Below are 23,371 nucleotides of genomic sequence, written 5' to 3' on the forward strand. Positions count from 1 at the left end.
CAGGCCATAATATCAATATGTTAGACATATATCGGTACACTATAGTCTTGTCAGTAAACTTGAAATGCATTATTTTGAAGTAAAAACTTCATGACAGTCAAATGTTTTAACAATGTTCAATGTATACCTCAGTTGCTTGCCTTGGTCTTGGGTTTCTCAAATAGCACTCTTCTGAATGTACATGGTCAGGTGGTATACCATGGTCATAGTCATTGGATGATATCAAAGGCTTCTGTTCTACATCATCATCTTCATCATCACTCTCCTGTTTACGCAAATACCCCTGTGGATTTCGGTTCTGAATATCTTCATCACTGCTTCCTAATGATCCTGGACTCACAGAATGACGTTGTTGTTGATGCTGTGCTGTTGATCTCCGTCTTTCTTTCTCCCTGAAAACAATTGATAAGTGGAGTTTATAAAAATGTGTAACAGCTCCCTCATATTTCTTCTCAACAACAACAAAAAATCAAGTCTGCCACATGAGGGCACTATACATTTACTTATTATTAACTAGATAAAAAAAAAGTTGAACAATATTTAATATTATACCAAGGGGAGACAATGGGACTTCTAAAAATAAATGAATAAAAGGAAATGATGTTTTTTAAGTCTTTATAACCCACAATGCTGACATCAACAGGTAGTAAATTGATTTTGCGTTTGCGTGATTAATGGAGGGGGGGGGGTCTATTCCAGTTACTACATGGCATATTGCTGCATAATTTTTTCTTATCATTTAATTATTTTGATATTTGAACATATTCTCTAAATTTTTGATTGAAACAATGTTCTATCGTAATTTTACCACTTGACATAGATTTAAAATAAATTTAGCAGATTTCATTTCCTTGGGTAGTTGAAACCAAAATTGTCATTCCAACTCAGCAGCCAATCAGCGACGGCCTTACAGTTAAGATGACAATTTTTGTTTCAAATAACCCAGGAAAGTGTTCTATGTTCTTTGTGTAATATAGTGTTTACATGCAAGGCATTTTTCCTACAAAAAATACGAATTCGACCAAATATTACCCCAAAATATCGTTTGACTGTGAAAGACTGGAATTTTTTTCCTGATTTGCAGGAATCTGAAAAACATGTTACACAACTTGTCTATTTCTTTAGTTTCATGCCGTATTTAAGATGGTGGCCCCAATATAGTAAATATTGCACTTGTGCACCAGCTGACTGTTACTTACACCTACTATTTAATTTCCATAATAATCTAAAGTGGATAGCTGAAAACAAGATGATCAGAAGCCTATATTATAGTAATAAACTTACTTTTCGATTTCTTGCTTTTTCCTCTCCTCATCTTGGATTTGCTTTTTAGCATAGAATGGTCTCAGTATCCAGACTGGCTCCTCTGGTTCCTGCTCCACATAGAACGTTGGAGATTTCAATAGTTTGGTTTTGCTCTCACTGATTGCTGCCTGGATCTCATTCAGGCTGCTGACTGGAACACCATCATCACTATAAAAGGATGGTTTATCCACATCACTGTACCACCGAGTCATTACTTCACTTCCTTGTAAATGCTGAGTCCCACCATCTTCATCGCTCCCCTCATCAGCATCCATGAATTGGTCGTCCTCAGGACGGCTATACCCAAAGTCCTTACTCAGCTCCAGGGCATGTAAGCCAGAAAGTTGCAGTTCTTTTTTGTCATATGTGCCTTCAATGTGTTCAGAACTTCTGGCACTCTCATTAGATTTGCTAGGAGGAGTGGTTTTCAACGGAGTTGGCAGAGTTTTTGTTGGGCTTGTTTCTGATGAGGATTTAGCAGGTGAGGTTGTTTTTGATGACAGCTTTTTTGGAGACTGTGACCTAGGTGATGCTTGGGATGACCTGGCTGGGGAAATGGTTTGCTCTTGAGGTGATGACATCACTGTGGGTTGACCATAATCTCTGACTGCACGTGAACGCTCCATATCAGCAAGCTCACGCTGTGCTAGCTTCGCAAGTGTGGCATGATCAACAGCAGAGAGTCCTCTGCTTTCTGTTCTTGCATCATCAACATCAAATACCTTATATCGCCTTAATGATGCTGGTTCTTCCAAATCTTTTTTACTTTTCACCTGCCTTCCAGGATGTGTCCCATACCTGTCAATATCTCTGTTGCCCTCATGATCAGGAGTTGGTGAATGATCCCTATTTGCCAGCTCGTAGCTATTACGTCTACGGTTAGTGGGCCGTAAAAATATATCTCCATCTTCTTGCTCTTTGGAATGAAGGCTATCTCCCTCCAACCTCACTTCATCTTTTTTAGCTTGTATCTCAGCTGCTCGTTCAGCAACTTTTCTTTTATTTCTCTCAATCAGGTATGCCTGACTTTCAGCTATGTCATCATAGACTACTTGACCACAGGTACACTTAGGTTGATGTTCTGACTCAGGCTCCTCCGAATCACGACTGTGGTGCACAGAATGATGAGTAGGTGTGACATTGTTTGGAGTGCCACCGATACTGTGATGATCATTTTTTTCATTCTGCTGCCACAGCTGAGTGTGTGCTTGGTGATACGGTGAAGCAGTGGTACTAGAATGTCGTGATTCTGCTTCAATGTCCAGACTTTCTGGATACTCGTAATCCTTAGAATGAGGCTGGGAATAGTTAGTCATCCCGTATTCTGCATATCTTCTACTTTGTGCTTGGCTTATATTGTCTGGTAGTGCATGCCTTGGAGCTTGGTTCATAGAGTCGTGGGGTACTTGTCGTCGAGCAATTCCAGGAGACAGTTTTAATATTTCTTCATTTTTTTTCTTAATTTCACCTACACTGTATGAGCTGCCATATGGATCCTTTCCAGAGATATAGTGTTGATTGATTCGTGGATCTAAATGTTGTTGATTTATTTCCATGTATTTATCACTAGTAGGTCTTTGGTCTTGAACTCTATGATTCTTCACTGGTCTAACCTCTTTACCAATTGCATGTCTGCCATGGTAAGCAAGGCGTTCAGCTGAATGATCTTTCCATTCATCTTCACCTGCGTTTACATACCGTTTTTCAGGTGTGTTAGATATACTTTTTGAAACAGGATCTATTCCTTTATTTAGGCTTCCCTTCTCATCTTTTCTGACAGGTCCCCTTGTCATTGAAGATACAGGACTCTTTGAATTTGAATTATTTACAGGGGAAGTTTTGGATGTGGCTCTAGTTGATCCAGATTGTTTGATCACACGAACTGCAGTTCCTGGTGTGTCTTGCTTCTTCTTGGGTTCTTGAAGGGAAGATGTGTTCTCATCAACATCAAGTGGTACAAAGAACTTAGTCTCCCTACTATCTGCATGGCATATTTTTCTAGTTGGATTTAATTGTCGTAATTCAGATGATCTTGCTGAGAGTTGCCTCCTGCTCTGTGATTCTTCTACATTTGATGCTGGTTTCATAGTCCTTTTATCAACTGAAATAGACCTTTGAGCAGTGTTTCTAGAAATATTAGTTTTTGCTTGCACATTGCCTTTCACAGCTACCTGGGAAGATTGTTTACCAATACCTCGACCACATCCCTTTTTCATAACAGCATCTTCCTGTGGCTTCCTCTTGCTTTGTGCCCTTTCAAATTTTCCACTATCCTGATTCTCTTCAGCAGATTTGCTTTGCTTTGGAGGTTGATATATATAACTGGAAGCCATACCAACTGGAATATCATCGAAATTTGTGTAGACTTTTTTAGGAGTTTGTCTGACATTTGCCTTGATAGGAGAATGCTTTTGAGCATTCTGTTCTGGTATATCAGCAACTTTTTCTGTAGCATTCATATCAGCTCCCACATTATCCACAAACTGTTCAATTTCCACAGAAGAAATAGCACCATGTGTATTCATTGATACTGGCATATCACTGACTTTGGAAAGGTTTGTATACTCTGTTTTGGGGAGATCCTGCTGTAAACTAGATTCGTTTTCTTGCTCTAATGCGACTGGATGGCAAGGAACATGGAAATTGTAATGATGCTGGTGAACACCTTCCTGTTCATCATACATATCATTAACAGGAATATCATAATGACCTCCGACATCACTCTCAGCTCCTTCATATTTACCAGATTCTTCAGGAACAGGGTTCGGCTCAGAAGCATTAATAGAATCTTCGTCAATCAAAATACTTCCATGTTCTGAAATCTGTTTATCTGGACATAGTTCTGTTTGCTGCTGAGAATATATATTATTTGCCTGCTTCAGGATTTCATTTGTGAATTCACCAGTTTCAGGCATCACAGTTTTAATAAAGTCATTCTTGGAAATGTAATCCTCATCTACAACATCTACAACAACTGGCAAAACTGCTTCAGTTTCTTCAGGTTGCCCTGAACCATCATTCAACTGTGATTCAGGCAACTCATATGGAACATCTTCCAAATTATCCTCTTCTGGTACAATAACATTTTCTACCTCTTCTGATTGGTCCACAACTGCCTCACTGTAATTCTCTTCTGGTTTGTTATATTGGTCATATTCTCCATTGAATTCCTTGGTCACATAATACTCAAACTCTTCTCTGAACTGCTCATTCTCTTCCTGGTAATCATCATCCTTAAACCTTTCCTGTACTTCCTCCTCTTCATATTTCTCTACAACATCTTCTTCTGATTTACTTCTGACTTCCTCACCCTCACCCTCCACTGGAATCTCTTGCATATTGATCTCATCCTCAGGTTGTGATTCAGGGACATCATCAATCCCATCGAGATCTACCTCTTCTATAAAGTTTGAATCAATTTGCATATTGTCCTTGTCCTCTACAAATTTTTGTTCTTGCACATAGTTTTCTTCAGGAGAATCATTCTCCATGTATCCTTCAGCAGCATCTCCATCAGGATAGTCATCGTTATCATGCATATTCTCATTATATTCAGTCACAGATTGCCCATTTCTACAATCCAGAGGTTCATTGTCCTCTTCTAGATCAGCATTACTGTCTATATCTGCATCCTCATACTGTGACTCTGGTAAATCCTGTTTTTCTGGACGATCACTTCCTGATTCACTATGATTAATTCCACTATCTCTGCTGTCTTCATCACGTAGACTGTGCATAGGGCTCTTAGTAGCGGAGTGCACAGGACTATTAAAATCACTCTCAGCATCTTCAAACTGGGAATCCTCTCTGGGGTCATCCATAGTAGTTGAGTTTACATCTAGAAAAAATTAAATACAACTATCTATTATAATCCTCAATCATTATTGGCATGTGTGTGTGCGTATATATATATATATATATATATATATATATATATATATATATATATATATATATATATATATATATATATATATATATATAAACAACTAACTATTTTAATTACAGGGGTTCAATATCAAGATTAGTAAGGATAAATAACTTAGTGCACTGTTCTGATACTGAATATTATAATTTGTTTAAATAGACCAAGAAAAACTAGCTAAAGTAATTTCAGCCAGTACATGTATATGATTAATTTTAAAGGTCAGCCACATAGCCATTGTATTGTCAGTTTCACCTGCAAAATGTATTTTTAGTTCAAATCTTACTGGGGGTTGAACACGGAAAACAAATAACCCATATAAATGTACCTTGTGGGGGTTGTGAGACACCTTCAGTTCGATAAGCCCAAAGAAAGCAAATTTTCCTGCTTACTCTGAGCACAGATTGTGAAATGCACTATGTATACACAGTTTGCAATTTCAATAACAATTAAAATTGATCAAAGAAAGCTTAGGAAGAACTCCCGTGTGCTGAGAATATTGGAAACATATTAAAAATTAATTCAAATTAATTAATAAAAGCTCATGTATGTAAATAGGTCTCTACATGTATGTGGTAGTTAAGCGCGGTAACTGAGCGTCTCTGTTTTCATGAAGATACGAATTGAACGTATGCTCACTTTCAAAAGTAAGCATGGAGCCAAACAATGGAAAGCTTGAGAACACTCACTTTTAAAGGTAAGCGTGGGGACAGACCATGGAATGCTGGTAATGTAATAAAAGCTACGCTCAGTTTAACATGAAGTTGATACAAGTTCGTTTCAGAGGTCTTAAGAATCCAATCTGGATTCACATGAGCAGGACGTTTGTTAAAAATGACGCAAACATATTTAATTAAATTATCACACAGTTTCAACTCTATGACCTTGTAAGATGGACGTGTCTAGGAATGAGAAGTGCGCGTGTCTGATTTCAAGTAACCATAAGTCACCAGTGTATACATGAAATTTTTGAGAGTACTATTTTGATTTACGCAAGATAAATGCTGGGATCTTCCACAATTATATTTAATAGTAATAGAGATGCAACTCTGACGTTTGTTTTGTCTTGAGTGTTTTCATTCAAAAATATCACTTTTTACCAAAAGTTACATAAATTTTCACCAAAATTAGGGAATTTAAGATATCATCACGAAATGAACAAATCTCAGAAAGGTCCACATGTAGCATCTATATATATGAAATCAAAGCAATTGGACTTGCGGTTTTTAACAAGAAGTCAAAAATATCACTTTTTACCAAAAATGACAAAAATATTTACCAAAATTAGAGAATTGAGAATATCAGCACAAAATGAACAAATCTGAGAAAGGTCCACATGTAGTACCTATACATGTAATATCAAAGCAATTGGACTTGCGGTTTATTAACAAGAAGTCGAAAATATCACTTTTTACGAAAAATTACAAAAATATTCACCACAAGCCATGCATGGCACAGTCCCTGTTAGTTATCACATTTAAGATATATAGTTTTGTTTATAGTAATATGGCTGGGGAATATAACCATGACAGGAATATGATTTTTTAACATTAAAATGATTGACAGTTGTATCTGATCGTCAAACAAGTACATGTCCATATTGAGAGATATTGCTCTGGAACAGCATTCAAAATCAGCCATTTTGAATACATGTATATATATAACATGATGTATAATGAATATATAAAATTTAAATATAATAAGTCAAAGCATTTAAGAGATATGGCTCTAGAAGCCCATTCATTAAAACAAAATGGCCGCCAGACAGCCATTTTGAATCCGATCTGAAAAATAAATGATGTGCATCTGGAACCTGTAATGTCTAATATATGTACCAAGTTTGAACGAAATCCATCCATAAATGCCAGAAATTCTTGATATTTGATGATTGTTTAACACAAAAAAGGCCACCATTTGGCCATTTTGAATAAGATCGTCAAACCAGTATATCTGTTTATCTATGACATGATGTATAATGAATATTTAAAATTTGAACATAATCAGTGAAAGCAAGTCAGAGGTATGGCACAAGAACCATATTCATTAATACAAAATGGCCGCCAGTCGGCCATTTTGAATCTTATCTGAAAAACACTATTATTTGCATCAAGGTCCCATAATGTCTAATGTATATACCAAGTTTGAACAAAATCCATCTTTAAACAGCTGAGAAATGGTTGATTTTTAGGATTTTTTAGCACAAAAATGGCCACCATTCGGCCACCTTGAATCAGATCGTAAAACAAAATGATGTGCATCAAGGTCCTATAATGTCTAACGTATACTGTAAAATGACTAATTTTCACTGGGTTTAAATTTCACTGATTCACCATTTCAGGCATATTCAGTGGGTTTTAAATTCACGGTTTCGTCATTTAGATAATGTGTTCTGTGCTAAATTTGACATATTCACTGTGTTTTAATTTAGCGCATTTTTCCAGTCAGCGAAATAAGCTAAATTAAAACCCAGTGAATAATTACCCCCTTTACAGTATACCAAGTTTGAACAAAATCCATCTGTAAACAGCCGAGAAATGCTTAATGTTGATCATTTTTAGCACAAAAATGGCCGCCATTCGGCCATCTTGAATCAGATCGTGAAACAAATTGACGTGCATATGTATAATATCATGTATGATGTATGTGTGAAGTTTGATTGTGATTAGTCCAGGCATTATGAAGATACAGGTCCGGACGCACGCACAGACGCACGCACGGAGGTTAAAACATAAGTCCTCGTTTTCGACTGCGTCCGAACGGGGACTAAAAATCAGAGAATTCAAGATATCATCATGAAATGAACAAATCTAAGAGAGGTCTACCCAAGGTACATATACACCAAGTATCAAAGCATTCAGGCTTGTAGTTATCAAGAAGAAGTCGAAAAAGTAAAACATTGACATGGATGACGACGACGGACACCGACGGATGACAACGACGGACGATGACGGAAGACGGACGCCGACGAACAATCACTCATATGATAAGTTCCGCTCAAGAAAGTCAACAGCGGAGCTAAAAAGTTTTGACTTATCATTATGCAAATTAGATCATTAATATGCACAGATTTTTACCCAAAACTAATCAATTCTGCACATCAGTTCAGAGCATATACATGTATGTATCAAGTTTCATTGAAATCCAATGAGTGGTTCTTTAGATATCAGTGGAACAGTCTTGGAACACCAAAAAATTGGCTAATTATCATTATGCAAATTAGGTAAGTATTGTGCATGAATTTTTACCAAAACCTAATCAAATCTGCGCATTGACCCAGAGCATCTATGCACAAAGTTTCATCAAAAAACAATGTATAGTTCATGAGATTTCAGTGGAACAGATGGACACACATACACACAGACACAAATATAGACAGACAAACTAACTGCAAAGACTCCCATTGTGCTTCGCACACGGGAGTCAATAACAATGACATTATTTGACTCAATAAATCTCAGACTTTTTGTATGAAGATTCACACTTCCATGAAACTCCCTACATTATATGACTACCTCTCAAATAATAACTCAGTAGTATAAGGTGTGGACATTTCTACTCAGTTTGCATAATTAGAAGGTCAAAGGTTAGTTTGGCTGTTACATGGGATGGATAGGTTTCAATTACCCTAATCAGCAGCCTGGGAAGAGACAGGAAGAGACAACACATAATTGACAATTCACCTATATGAAAGCATTCAATACATCTCTATATAATATTTTATGATGCAATCCACAGTTCACAGTAGTTTCATTTTGATCTTGTCTAATGGCTTTGTAAAACACAGACAGGTACATGCCGGGAATATAGATGCTGTGTGCAAAACAGTAGTTTTGCACTGATTTCAATTCAACTGCCTGCAAGTCAGCTTCAACAATACATAGCAGAACTCTGATATGCACTCAAATTAATGAATCCACTATCACAGTTTGTGCACTATTACATGTACATACCTTTTTCCAAGACAGCACATCTTAACAGACGGATTCAACAAGAGCATATCAAAGAAGAATCATTTATTACAAGGTCCTAAATTCCAACTATCTGATTACATATTAAAAATGTTTTAATTTGTGAAAACTACACCCAAATACATGTAGTTTTGTATTTTACTTATAAATGTTTTTCTAAAAAAGTATTTACCATTACCAAAATTTAGAAATTAAACATTGTTACTATTATACAAATGTAAACATATGTGTGAACATATGAGCAGATGTTGTATATACATTGTACATCCTTAAAGACATATCCAGAGTATTATTAAATCCCTTTTTTTGTAGTTTTAGAAGTAAAGACAGATGGAGACTAGCAGCCTCCTACTGTTCCTCTCAAGCAGGGACATACTGATACAAGCCGGTAGGCTGGTTGGCGATCCGCTCCGCTCAAAAACAAGCAATACGTATTTGACTGTTTCCATGGTGACATAAACGTGAAGCTAATGTCGGTTTATAATTAATACGAAGTTCGCAAACACCATTCTAGTAGAGTGACTGTGCTAGGACGTATTCTGCTGTTACATTTATTATTTCCAACTGTTTTGCGATAGGAATTTCTAGAATGAAGCGTTTCCTGTAAATGCTGGAAAGCGAAATAACGAAATGGTAAATATTTACCCAAAGTACAGTGTGTAGACCTTCATAATAATATACTTCATAATGCAAAACACTAGTCACGGTGAGTTATTTAAACATACGACTCATAATCGGAAAATATGACCACAGTCCAGAATTTCAGACGGATATTAAGCAACCTAAGAGCATATCAGAAGCATTTACTCTAAAATATAAAAAAGAACTGCAGTCAAAAATCAAGAATGCCAGCAAATAAAGGACTCTGTCCCACAATTCTTTGTGCGCGGTATTACGGACACGCGCAAAAAACTGTACCACGCTTGTCAAGTCTGGGTCAAATATACAGTACGCTACTATCTTGCCACAGATTGTTTAGTAGTGGAGTGTTCGGTGACCATTGAATTAGCCCGTGATTCATATTTTATGTGTATTAAATTATTCATCAATTTTCGTGACTAACAGTACTGCCCAAATTTGAGTAAAAAAAACGCAACTGGTGAAACGGAAGAGCATCGCCAGGCAATGGACGCAGGGCTCTTTGGCAATGACCGATTAGAGGTCAAAATACGCGTTCTATTTTTACGCGTTAAATTTGGCTCTTCCGTTTCGCCCCCTCCGGAATGTTCTACTTTCGCAGCCTAATCGCAGATTTTTTGAAAAAACACAAGAATTAGTAGAAATGTTCCTGTTTTGGGCGGATTATTGATAGAGAATAATGTCTTTATTACAAAAATGCTGAAAAGCGTGAGTTTTTGCCTTTGTTATTTTTTTCTTGGCAAAAAACTGCGAACTCGGCAAATTTGGTTGCACAACTTCCTTTTATCATATACACCCAGCGACACCGATGCCAACTGATTGTGTACAAAACTGGTAGGAGGTAATACATTTGGGGCGAAAGTATTCAAAAATCAGTTTTTGGATGTTACAATGGCAGTGGTGGGCCAGGATTTTTTTCCAATTAGTGACGGCACGACCTACCTGTGAAGTTTGAACAAAACCAGCCGAGTCATTGCTGGTGAAAAGTTACCCCAACTTCGGGGTCAAATTTCTCGGTAATGAAAACAGATATCAAAAATTCAAATAGTAACTTTGTGCCCACACTCAAGCTGAGTAGAATGAGCTATGTCTGAAGTGTTTTATCCCAAATTTGTAGGAGGAGATACATTTGGCGCGAAGCTATCCAAAAATCAGTTTTTTGGTTGTTGCTATGGCAATGGTGGGCCAAAAATTGTTTTCAGATTTTTCCTTATAACTAGGGTGAAGGTGTGACCTACCTGCCAAGTTTGAAAGAAATCGGCTAAGCCAAAAAAATCACAGAAGAAATCATACGTGAAAACACTTGAAATGTACACACACAGACACACACACACAAAACGACAAAAGTGATTCTAAGGGCAATCCTAGCGGAGTGGATCGCCAACAAAAGTGATTATGAGGGCAATCCTAGCAGAGTGGAGCGGATCGCCAATACATTTGTAGTAAGATAATTACTGTAAATAAAGATTGGACATCTGGGAAGTGACCGAAATCAAACTGGGCGGTTTCCCGCAGTTCTCCGACAAAACCCGAGAAGTCAGCAGAAGCTTCTTGACTGGCCGAGGGTTCCCGTCAACACTGGCATATTTCCGGGGTTAGCCGGCGCTCATTGTTCATGATTATAATCCTATTGTTCAAATGTTCTCAGCTTTCTAAAGACAAAAAAACGACAGACTTTTTACAAGACTTGTAAAAAGTCTGTCGTTTTATCAACGAGTTACTACATTCGTTACGATGTTTTCACTGTCTAGCGTGTCTGCATATTTAATATATTCACGCAAATTGATCCATGTCTGACCTCTAGTCTAGGCAAGATATGTGTTGGGCAACGTTCTGCCGAACTTCCAAGTGCTGAGTTCATGTTCCACGATTGAACAAAAATAAAATAACATACAGCTCCATTCTATATCAGGCCATTGTTGTTAATATTGTACTCAGTTTAAAATGACAGCACTCCCAACTGAACACGCTGTATTATGTAATTGTACAGAATATTCGTTGTCGACCGTACCGCTGACCAAATGTATGGGCAGTCAAACAATTCACAGTCGTATCATATAAATTATGCCATTGTGCTTGTTGTGAATACTATTTAGCCGGTCCAACTGGCGTTGTAGCCGCGTGTATGATATACATTTTGCCGTTGTGTTAACAATATTTCTTTCATTGGTGATAAGCTCCTTGGCCACAAAGGGTCTCCGCCAACACAGGTACTTAACCGGGGTAAACCGGCGTTCATTTTTCATTATTATAGTCTCATTGTTCGCATGTTCCCACCTTTCCAAAGACAAAAAACGACTGACTTTTTACAAGTCCCTGAAGAGGAGTGCCACTTTTATCAACGAGTGACATGTTGCTACATTTATTGCGATGTTTTCAATGTCTAGCGCGTCTAGATTTAATATATTCACACAATTTCACCCGTGTCTGACCTCTAGTCTAGGCAAGATTGGTATTAGCAACGTTCTGCAGAACTTCCAAGTGCTGAATTTAAGTTCCACGATTGAAAAAAATAAAATAACATACAGTCCCATTTTATATCAGACTATTGTTGTTATTATTTCATTGGTGATATAGAGTGAATGCCGTAATTGTAGTCGGATTTACATTAAAATATTTAGCACTCATGTTTTCTAACTAGACTTTTTTTTTACTCAGGGTCAGTTGAATTTGCATGTAAATGTTTTCGTGGTCGAATAATTTGCACGGGCCGGGTCGAATTTACTTGTAAATATTTTTCATTCATGTTTTGGGGTAACATTTGAATTTTTGTTCACTCTGGGTCACCGACCCTGTGTATGGACACTCCACTTCACGGCTGTAATTATGCTATTGTGTTCGTCGTGAATATTTTTTTCTTTGTCGGCGAAACGAGTGTTATATTGAAAGCTGACGTATGTACCACCGACCACCATGCATGTACGGACATTCAACAGAAATTTACATGCGTACAAGTAAATGTATTATAAAATTATGCCCTTGTGTTTGGTCTGGATATTTCTTTTTTTGATAAATACTAGTATGCCCGTATTTAATTATAAATATTTAGTATTCATGTGTTTTAGGTTGAATACACGGGGTCGGGTCGGATATACTTGTATACAGACAATCCAATATATTATGTCTTCTTTGGGTCATGTTTAAATATTTTTCCACGTTGCCGATACTGTAGAGCGTGTTCCCAACTCAAGATGACGTCACTGTGACTCCAATTCATGGCTGTATTTTTGTCACTGTGTTAAGCCCAGTCCAGCATATAAATGACAAAAACATAGACTGCCCAGGTCATGGAAATTTCATTGTTTTATATGATAGTTCCTTTCAGGAGCACGTTTGTAGGATCTCTAGCGTTGTCGTATAACTTGTCTTGCACGTACATGCAATTGTTGGCGTCTGGGCATTTTCGACTTCTTCAGTCTGGTCCGTTTAAAAAAACAGTATTTTCCGAACAATCTTCAAACATCCAGTCATATTGTAAACATAAATCACTCGATACAAATTATATCAGATACACTAGCTTCACACTCCAGGTCCTGAGAAGGGCCGCCTACCGGTACATTAAAAAGTGTAGTACTTTCTGAGCCATCCGAAAAATCTTGAAACATCCAGTCATACTCCATTTTAAGAAAGTTGAAATGTAGTTTACCAATCAAGCACAAGGCAAGAATAAAGCAGGAAACCTTAATGAACTGAACTTGAATATATACATTTAAAAACGTTCATTAGCATATTTTTTAGACAGTCACGAATTTGAATATACCACAGAGTGACTGTGAATAGACATTGTTTCATAAATAAAGTTTTATTATGGCTACATAATAATGTATTTGCTACATTACACCAACTAATTTCCCTTGGCAACTATGTTACGTAAAATGCTTCCTCTAGCGAATTTCTGATGTACATTTCTGTTGTTATAAAATGCATTCCTCATACTTTCATACGGGGAATCGCCGGTCTTGCCGGGGAACTACCTGTGTTGGCGATGAAATGCCGCACTTACAAGACCTGTGAACAATTGACACCTCAAATTAAGTGTGAATCACTACTCCCGGGGAAGCTCCGGTTCGGGAAAACTACGGTATTTCCGTGCCATGTCGTGCCGGTTCGGGCATTAGTGGAGTCCCGCAGGAAACCGCCCAGTTTGATTTTGGTTTCTTCCCTATAACACACTCACACACAAAATGACAAAAGTGATTATGAGGGCAATCCTAGCAAAGCGGAGCGGATCGGATCGCCAATACATTTGTAGTAAGATAATTACTGTAAATAAAGAGTGGACATCTGGATATTTATGGATCAAGTTAGGCAGTAATTCTTTATTCTGGCTAGTCATTCAATGGCCATAACAGAATGTGATTACAAAGATATCAGCCTAATCCCTACATGCAGATTTAAGAAAAAATGTTTTTACTTTCAAACAGTCATAATTTGAAGAGTAAAATTTGTGTTGCTTGCAATATTTAGGTACACATACTTCCAGACCACCAAATCACTTAGTTTTTTCAAATCACCTAAAAAATGCTCAGCAATTTTGTGGTGCTTTAAGGCAACATCAATTAGAGTAAATGTGATTTTACTTACAAGCAACTAACAAGACTGGCCATAAAAATTAGGTAAAATACAAACAATGCAAGTAAGCTTAGACTATTAAACGTAGTTGTTTTCAATGCTACCAACTGTGTATCCCACAGGAGCTGAGTACAATAGGAAAAAATAGACCAATGGCCTGCTGCTCAACGGCTATTGTACAGAAGATCAGTGCTGTATATGACAAATACCCCAAAAGGCAATGAGTGAAACAATAAAACATAATGCTAAAAGTAGAATTTTTTACAAAAATAACAGAAATATTCAATAAAATTAGAATCAAAGAAAGCTTTAAAAAAACTCCAGCGTGTTGAGAGAATAACATAACATGATATTTGCAATTATTTGTATTACATGTATATACCAAGTTTTGTTGAAATATGTTGAATGGTTCTTGACATAGCACCCAAATAGCTTGAATTTCACTAGCTGATAGATAATTTGCATGAATTTCCACCAAAAACTTAATATATCTGGAAACTGCCCCAACACATCTATGCACCAAGTTTCATTAAAACATATTAAATGGTTCTCAAGATATCACCAAAATAGCCTAAATATTGGTATGTAATTAGGCAATTTGCATAATTTTCCACCAAAATCAATCATGTCTATACACATTTAAATATGTTGAGTGGTTATGTTTTTATTACAATCACAATAGCCCAATCAAAGGAAACTTAGAACTCCCATGTGCTATGTGAGAATGAGAAACAGTTGACAGAACAAATGGGAAACATTACATATCTCCCTGTGAGCATATAATTTCAATATGGCATCATTGTATAATCTGCCCAAGTTTTGTCCATTTTCCGACAACTGTGCATTAGGGAGAATGTAATAAAAAAATCATGAATTTCTGAAATTTTTGATAAATTTGGCCACTTTTAGTGACTGGGTGAAGTGTCAGCCAAGCTACATGTGTACCAAGTCCCAAAGAATTTGGACTACTGTAAAATCTGTATTAGAAGCCGCGGCTTCTATTAAAATTGGTACAAAGCAACAGAGGGGATGCGGCTTATATTAGAGCATCTACACATATGAGAAATGATGAATTTTTGGTTCTCAATTGTACAAAAAGATTGGGTGCGACTTCTATTAGGGATGCGGCTTCTAATACAGATTTTACGGTACTGGTTTTGAAGAACAAGTAAAAAGTACTATTTTTGATGAAAAATTACAAAATATTTGCTAAAAATAGAGAATTGAAAATGTCACAAAATGAACAAATCTGATAGAGGTCCACCCAACGTATATACTATGCTGGTTTGAGAGCAATTGGACTACCAGTTAAGGAGAAGACGACGAAAATAGCATTTTTGACCAAAAAAGACAACAAATATTCGCTGAAAATAGAAAATTGAAGATATGGACATGAAATGAACAAATCTGATAGAGGTCCACCCAAAGTATATACCACATGAGTTTGAGTGCAATCGGGCCATCAGTTTCAGAGAAGAAGTCAAAAATAGCATTTTTGACCAAAAATTACCATTTTAAAATATTCGCCAAAATTAGAAAATTGAAAATTTCCTTACCAAATTAACAAAACTGATAGAGGACAACTCAAGGCACATGCATTATCAATATCAGCACTGTAGACCACTTAGTGTCATAGTAGCACAGAAGAAATTTTAGAGTTTTGGGGGGCTAATTTGCATAATTTTTGGCAATATACCATGCTGGTTTGAGAGCAATCGGACTACCAGTTTCGGAGAAGAAGTCGAAAATAGCATTTTTGAAATGACAAAAAATATTCGCTAAAAATAGAAAATTGAAAATATGGACATGAAATTAACAAATCTGATAGAGGTCCACCCAAGGTATATACCACGCAAGTTTGAGTGCAATCGGAACATCCGTTTCAGAGAAGAAAATAGCATTTTTTACGAAAAATGACCATTTTAAAATATTCGCCAAAGTTACCAAATTAAGAAAACTTGGACCTACCATGTATGGTCCGTTGAGCCAAAAAATTACCCAGCTGATATCATTCTGGGTCAACAGCAACAGGTTTCATTATCTATCACTTAATATTAGTATTGCATAAATTATCATAATTTAGGCAAAACAATTTGAAATTCTGATCTAACATCACATCCTGCTTTATTTCTCTGAACATGCACAATGTGTTGGTGAATAGTAGGTTGGACTTGAATTGTATATAGTTGTATATGTATGTCAGCATTTACAGTGTCAGTGTTGGATACATGTATTACCACATCATCAGTGTTCAGTTTTACATAATCAAACTTTTCTATATTTTTCCAACTAAAATGGTCAGCAGTCATCTTTGATGTACTATCTGTGTATAAAGTTTGAAGTGAATTACTCAAGGCATGTACAAGTACAAGACTTAGGTCTGAAATACAATTTGTTAAAAAAAAAAAAAATGGCCACCAGTCAGCCATCTTTAATCAAATTTTATCAAATCAAATCAACTATCCATAATGGTTAAACCAGTCAAACAACACATGCAAAAGAACTGCTTCTGAACATGTCAAAATACGTGATTTTAGTGTATTTTTGACCTAATCACAATATAATCAAGGTATTTAAAGGGAAAGTCAATGTTGCGAATTGTTATAGTTGCCTAATATTATGTGTCTGTGCTGTTAATTAAAATGTATTTGTTGTTGTTGAAAATTGTGTGTGTGTCGAATTCTAAGGGTTTTAATACAAGCCGCCCAAAGGCTACGTACATCACCATTGTCCTAAATTTTCTTGACGCCTGAATATAATTCTAATTCAGCTTTTCCCCATAGTCATTGACGCATATTCAAGGGTAGGGTTCATTGTAGCTAGCGTGATGGGGGAAACTTTGTTTCGGACAATGAGCTGTTATCACAGTAAAAAAAATCAATGCTCAGTTTAACTTTCGAAAACAACTTTGTTTTTATTTTAAACTTCTTTTAGAAGATACTTTATGTTACCAACAAAATTAAAAAAATAAAAGCATATTACATTAAATATTACCAACAAAATTCAAAAAATAAAAGCATATTACATTAAATATACTGAGTATCTTTTTGTCATTTTTTTTTGATTGACTGAATTCTCAACATTTCGTGACGCTAATTTTAGTACCAAATTAAGGCCTTTCACTTTTCCCTGAAGCCTAAATTAGAGTGACGCTAAAACAAGAGATTTTACGGCATTCAGGCTTGAATGCGTAGGGTACTACCGGTATCCCAAGTTTCAGAAAACTCATGGTTTTGTGTCTGTATTATATATAAAACCTGTGTTTCCCCGGAGACTGTAACACACTGCACAAACACACTTCTCAATTAAACCTTAGATAATCAGACGATAACACGTCACAGGGTCTTTATGAATAATTACTTCCATGTCTATTGATGATACCTCTGCCATAGCCGCATATATGAGGATGACAAATTTTAACACACATAATTTAAATAAGTATGTTTGTTCGTAAGTAAAACAAGCAGCCTCTCGGCTGAGATAGCTCCGCTGTTAGCAATGCACATTTCATTTAAAGAACAGAAGGTATCATTAGAAAATGAACAATATGCATAGTATCAATGCAATGGGACTTGCTGTTTTCAACAAGAATTCAAAAATATAATTTTTCACCATAAATGATTGTGGTTTTTAACAAGAAGTCGAAAATATCACTTTTTACCAAAAATGACAAAAATATTCACCAAAACTAGAGAATTGACAATATCATTACAAAATGAACAAATTTGAGAGTGGTCCACATGTAGTACCTATATATGTAATGTCAAAGCAATTGAACTTGTGGTTTTAACAAGAAGTCGAAAATATCACTTTTTACCAAAAATGACAAAAATATTTACCAAAATTAGAGAATTAAAGATATCATTACAAAATGAACAAATCTGAGAGAGGTCCACATGTAGTACCTATATATGTAGTATCAAAGCAATTGGACTTGTGGTTTTTAACAAGAAGTCGAAAATATCACTTTTTACCAAAAATTACAAAAATATTCACCAAAATTAGAGAATTAAAGATATCATTACAAAATGAACAAATCGGAGAGAGCTCTACCCAAGGTACATATACACCAAGTATCAAAGCATTCAGGCTTGTAGTTTTCAAGAAGAAGTTAAAAAAGTAAAACATTGACACGGACGACGACGACGGATGATGCCGGACAATCACTCATATGATAAGCTCCGCTGGACAAAGTCAACAGCGGAGCTAAAAAAGATTTGGCAGTTAAAATAGCATGACATGCAGATAATACTCACCCTGCAATAATGAAGTATCAGTACTATACATTTATAATAGCACAATGAGACAGACAAATCTGTTATCATGATTCTAAAAATAACTTGGTTTGGTTTTAGAAAGACATTAAAGGCAATAAACCTCAGGTAGATCAGCTAGATCTTTTTGGATGAGTTGTTTGCTTTGTGCAAAGCTTATTAAAGCAGTCAATCATGAATATTTTAAAGCTTATTGATTTCTAAAACACCAAAAAACTTTCAATAATATCATCAAACTTGACAAGGAAAGGAGAAAAACCTTAAGCTACTCCCACATCTCCTTGGGGAAATGATTTCTAAAGGCACAAATTCAGCCAGGGATCAAAGTTCAGCTACTGAGAAGCAAATGGTGAGATGCAATGAACATTTACAAATGCAATGCCCTACTGGCTATTAAAAGATAAAGAGACTTACCCATCTAATATATCACGCTGAGTTAGCTAGCTGTAAAGATAGTGATTTTAACAAGTATTTCTATTCAAACTATAGTCTTGGCAGCCATCTTTTTTATAACTGTACCTCTGCTTAGAATTGTCTCAAAAACAAATATGCTAATGTGTTTTATATGCAGTTCATGTCAATGATTTACTAAACGGGCAGACATTTTCTTTTTTTGGATTAAAAATTAAACAGACTGATAACAATGATAACAATAATAATCGGTACATTGCAGCAATGGTCATTCATCAATATTCACATTTAACAGGTAGGATTTCAAATGATAGTGCAGTATTGCAGATTATAAATTTTAGAAATAAATCAAAATTTTATGTTTTAAGACGATATCTGATGAAGGATGGAACATTTCTTTGAAGCGAGAGGGTCGTCACCTTCGCATGCGTGGGAATTGAGTCCCATGCGATGATAACAACACACGCTAAGATCATGGGTTGATGCTTGTTTGTAAACAATGACACACTATAGCCACCTGACGCATACGCAGGTGACGACTCCCCAGCTTTAAATAACAGCTGTCTAAATGTTTGCAAAGTCACACATAATTTTTGTACAACTGACATTTTGAAAATTAAAGTGTATATTTATTTATATGATTTTGAGCACCTTCTTATTAAGAGGAGGGGGGGCATATGAATGAATTAATTATTTTTTTTCTTCCAATTCAAACAAGACATGAATGTCACAGTCCCAGTTATTTGATTATAAATAGTACAAAAAACATCTGCAAACAGGTGAATGAATATGTACTCAATGTGGGTACAACTCATCATGAAGTAATTTCCCATAATCTAGTTTTGTACTGACAACTGAAAACTTCCACAGACCATGTTCAGAATCTACAAAGTGCAACAAAACTATTTGTCATACATGTATACTTGCTCAAGAAACTGCATTCATAAATCTGAGTGAACCTTAATGTACATGACTTCTTTGTTAATTAAGGTCTTAGTATATTACCAGGACCTGGGTCAAATCAAAGTTCAAATAACTGCATTGTTTAATTAGCATATTTTTGGGAGGGTGTGGTCATTATTGCCAAAAGCACATCTACTCGTGCTGAGGTGTAATCATACCAAATATGAATAAAATCAACACCATGGTGGCAGTGTGCGAAACTCAGGCTAACTCGGTGGCCCGAGTCCACCTAATTTTGTGCAGGGCCAGTAACTTTCAAAAGAAGCTGACCCGAATGTCCTGCTATTTTATTGTAAAGATGAAACGTATGAATGAAAAGTTTACCTGAAAACCCAAATTTCATATTTCTGGAGGCTTGCAAAGCTTAAAATACTAAAAATAAATATCGATTGGTAAATTAAATTGCCGAGATTGGTGGCGCTGTTCATGTGTTCACGCATGGTTTGGGATCTTGAACTGGGTGACGCCATTTAAACACTGTCGTCTGTTGACGCTGAACAAAATGTATAAATATTTGAATATTGAGCCTCCAGCAGCAAAGAACAAGCAGCCTCTCGGCTGAGATAGTTCCACTGTTAGCGATGCACATTTCAATTAAAGAACAGAAGATATCATTAGAAAATGAACAATATGGATAGTATCAATGCAATGGGACTTGCTGTTTTCAACAAGAATTCAAAAATATCATTTTTCACCATAAATGATTGTGGTTTTTAACAAGAAAAAAATATCATTTTTTACCAAAAATGACAAAAATATTCACCAAAATTAGAGAATTGAAGATATAATTACAAAATGAACAAATCTGTGAGAGGTCCACATGTGGTACCTATATATGTAATATCAAAGCAATTGGACTAGCGGTTTTTAACAAGAAGTCGAAAATATCACTTTTTACCAAAAATGACAAAAATACTCACCAAAATTAGAGAATTAATAATATCATTACAAAATGAACAAATCTGAGAGAGGTCCACATGTAGTACCTATATAGTAATATCAAAGGAATTGGACTTGTGGTTTTTAACAAGAAGTTGAAAATATCACTTTTTACCAAAAATGACAAAAATATTCACCCAAATTAGAGAATAGAAGATATCATTACAAAATGAACAAATCTGAGAGAGGTCCACATGTAGTACCTATATATGTAATATCAAAGCAATTGGACTTGCGGTTTTTAACAAGAAGTTGAAAATATCACTTTTTACCAAAAATGACAAAAATATTCACGAAAATTAGAGAATTGAAGATATGATCATGAAATGAACAAATCTGAGAGAGGTCTACCCAAGGTACATATACACAAAGTATCAAGGCATTCAGGCTTGTAGTTTTCAAGAAGAAGTCGAAAAAGTAAAACATTGACACGGATGACGACGACGGACAATCACTGATATGATAAGCTCCGCTTGACAAAGTCGACAGCGGAGCTAAAAAAAAGACGGGGAATATATTCTTGCAGCACATAAAGCATACGATTAGCACAAACGTGAAAGGAAGTTTCAGGAATCTTGGAAAAAGGTTTTTCCCTGGGTGATTCACGACCTCGGTAAGGCTGATACTCCTTTTTCGAAAATGTTCTGTCAAGTTTGTCGCAGTGTTTATGGTCCCTTGTTCCCGATAAATACACAAAGTATGCAGCAGGTCCTCTAGTTACTGGATGTAGCAACAAGAAAAGGACAGTTTTGTCAGAACATGCATTATTCAAGGGGTACAAAGAGGCTGCTGCAATTGTTACTCGTAGAAATGCCAAGCCTGGAGAAACAGAAGCAGAGAAATGTATTCAGCAAATAAACCGCAAAGCATTTGATCGTCTGACAATCCTATTTAGAACTGCCCGGAATGATAAACAGTGTAAACAATTTATTGATGCAATGGCTGTTGTGGAGCGAAAAACGCAAGAAACTAATATCAAAAATGCCAAATTTATGAGCCTGATTTCAGATGGCTTGGTGGATGTGTCAACTATTGAAAATGAAGCAGTCTATAGCAGATTTGCTAACCTTGGAGAGGTCAAGACAGTTTTTCTTGGAATGCAAGCAGTGAAAAGAGCAAATGCCCCAGGAATATACAAAGCTTTAATGGACTCTCTTGGATTTGAAAATTTACCATTGGAAGAGGTTGAGCAAAAAATCATTGGATTTGGTTGTGAATACAGGTACTTCATCAGTGGTCATCACACTATTACAGACTAACATTTCTAAAGAGATTGTACTCATGCATTGCCTTGTCCATAGATTAGAGTTAGCATTCAAAGATGCCATCAAAGGTATACTTATGTACAAATCTGAAAGAAACGTTTCATGCTTTAGGATTACCTACAGCTTTGCCACACCGAGTGGGAGGAACTCGTTGGGTTTCTCATGTTTTAGGGGCATTGATTCATATGTGGAATGGATATGCAGCATTTGTGCAGCATCTAGAACAGGTAAATCTATTATGTAAAATTACATTAAAAAATGAATGTAAAACTAAATATAGATTGAGATTATATAAGTAATACAATACATTTTATCATAATCACAACAGTAGTTATCACATCAATTTATTTATCTGATAGTTTACTTATAATTTTTAGGTTGCAATAGATCATACAAACAAAAAACAGCCTAAAGCCAAACACCTTACAATGCTGCTTTCTTCAAAGAAGATTGTAGTCTTTGCTAATTTTCTGACAGATTTACTGACTGCAGTTTGGTCTCTTTCACAACAACTCCAGAGGAATGATGCAGGTATATACACTATGTATATGTATCACTCCCGTGAGCAGATCCAGGCAACGATCCTCACAGTCACAAAATATAAAGAAAGGTGGGTGTAAACTATTAACAGTATAATAGCTTGCTACTTTAGATTGAGTGTTATGTTAGATGTAGCTGTAGTTAGATGTAGAGTAGTTATGGTGGTGGCATTTCTTTCTACAGGGTAGGCAGGACCTTATCTTCGCAGTGTATTAGAGAAGCAGGAGTATAATGGGCAAAACTTGAAAGGGACACTCAACAACTTTGAAAGTGGTAGGGTTGAAATGGTAGATGCCCTGGTGAGGTGCGTGGAGAAGAGATTCAGTGATATTGATGCTGGTCTACTGGCAGCTACAAAACTGGCAAATTTTTCCACATGGTCATCTAAATTCAATGAAGTAAGCAAATAACACCGAATAAACGGCAAGGTAAAGACAATGTCTAATTATAATAAACACGTACTGCGTGCGTGACTCGAACCGGAGCTCGCGTACGGCACCTAATCGCCTAGACTCACGCCACTACACGTCTTCCCCTCGGCCACCGGGCATCCCCCAAAAAAGGATGCTT

General features: G+C 36.2%; 1 protein-coding gene and 1 pseudogene across 5 annotated transcripts in view; one reads left to right on the forward strand and one right to left on the reverse strand.

The window, feature by feature from the left end:
* LOC102804157 (uncharacterized) overlaps window positions 1-23,371 on the reverse strand; it is a 196,507-nt gene that overhangs the window by 124,333 nt on the left and 48,803 nt on the right. For all 5 annotated transcript variants that reach the window (XM_085506846.1, XM_085506843.1, XM_085506845.1 and 2 more), the window contains exons 2-3: window positions 1,285-5,143; window positions 128-392 (exon numbers count right to left, since the gene is read on the reverse strand). In XM_085506846.1, the coding sequence (XP_085362972.1) occupies window positions 128-392; window positions 1,285-5,143 (4,124 nt within the window). The remainder of the gene's footprint in view (window positions 1-127; window positions 393-1,284; window positions 5,144-23,371) is intronic.
* Window positions 20,560-23,211, forward strand: LOC144346049 (zinc finger protein 862-like; annotated as a pseudogene).

Source organism: Saccoglossus kowalevskii, chromosome 13 (assembly GCF_978046115.1).
Source record: "Saccoglossus kowalevskii chromosome 13, keSacKowa6.1, whole genome shotgun sequence".
In the NCBI taxonomy this organism is placed as follows: Eukaryota; Metazoa; Hemichordata; class Enteropneusta; family Harrimaniidae; genus Saccoglossus; species Saccoglossus kowalevskii.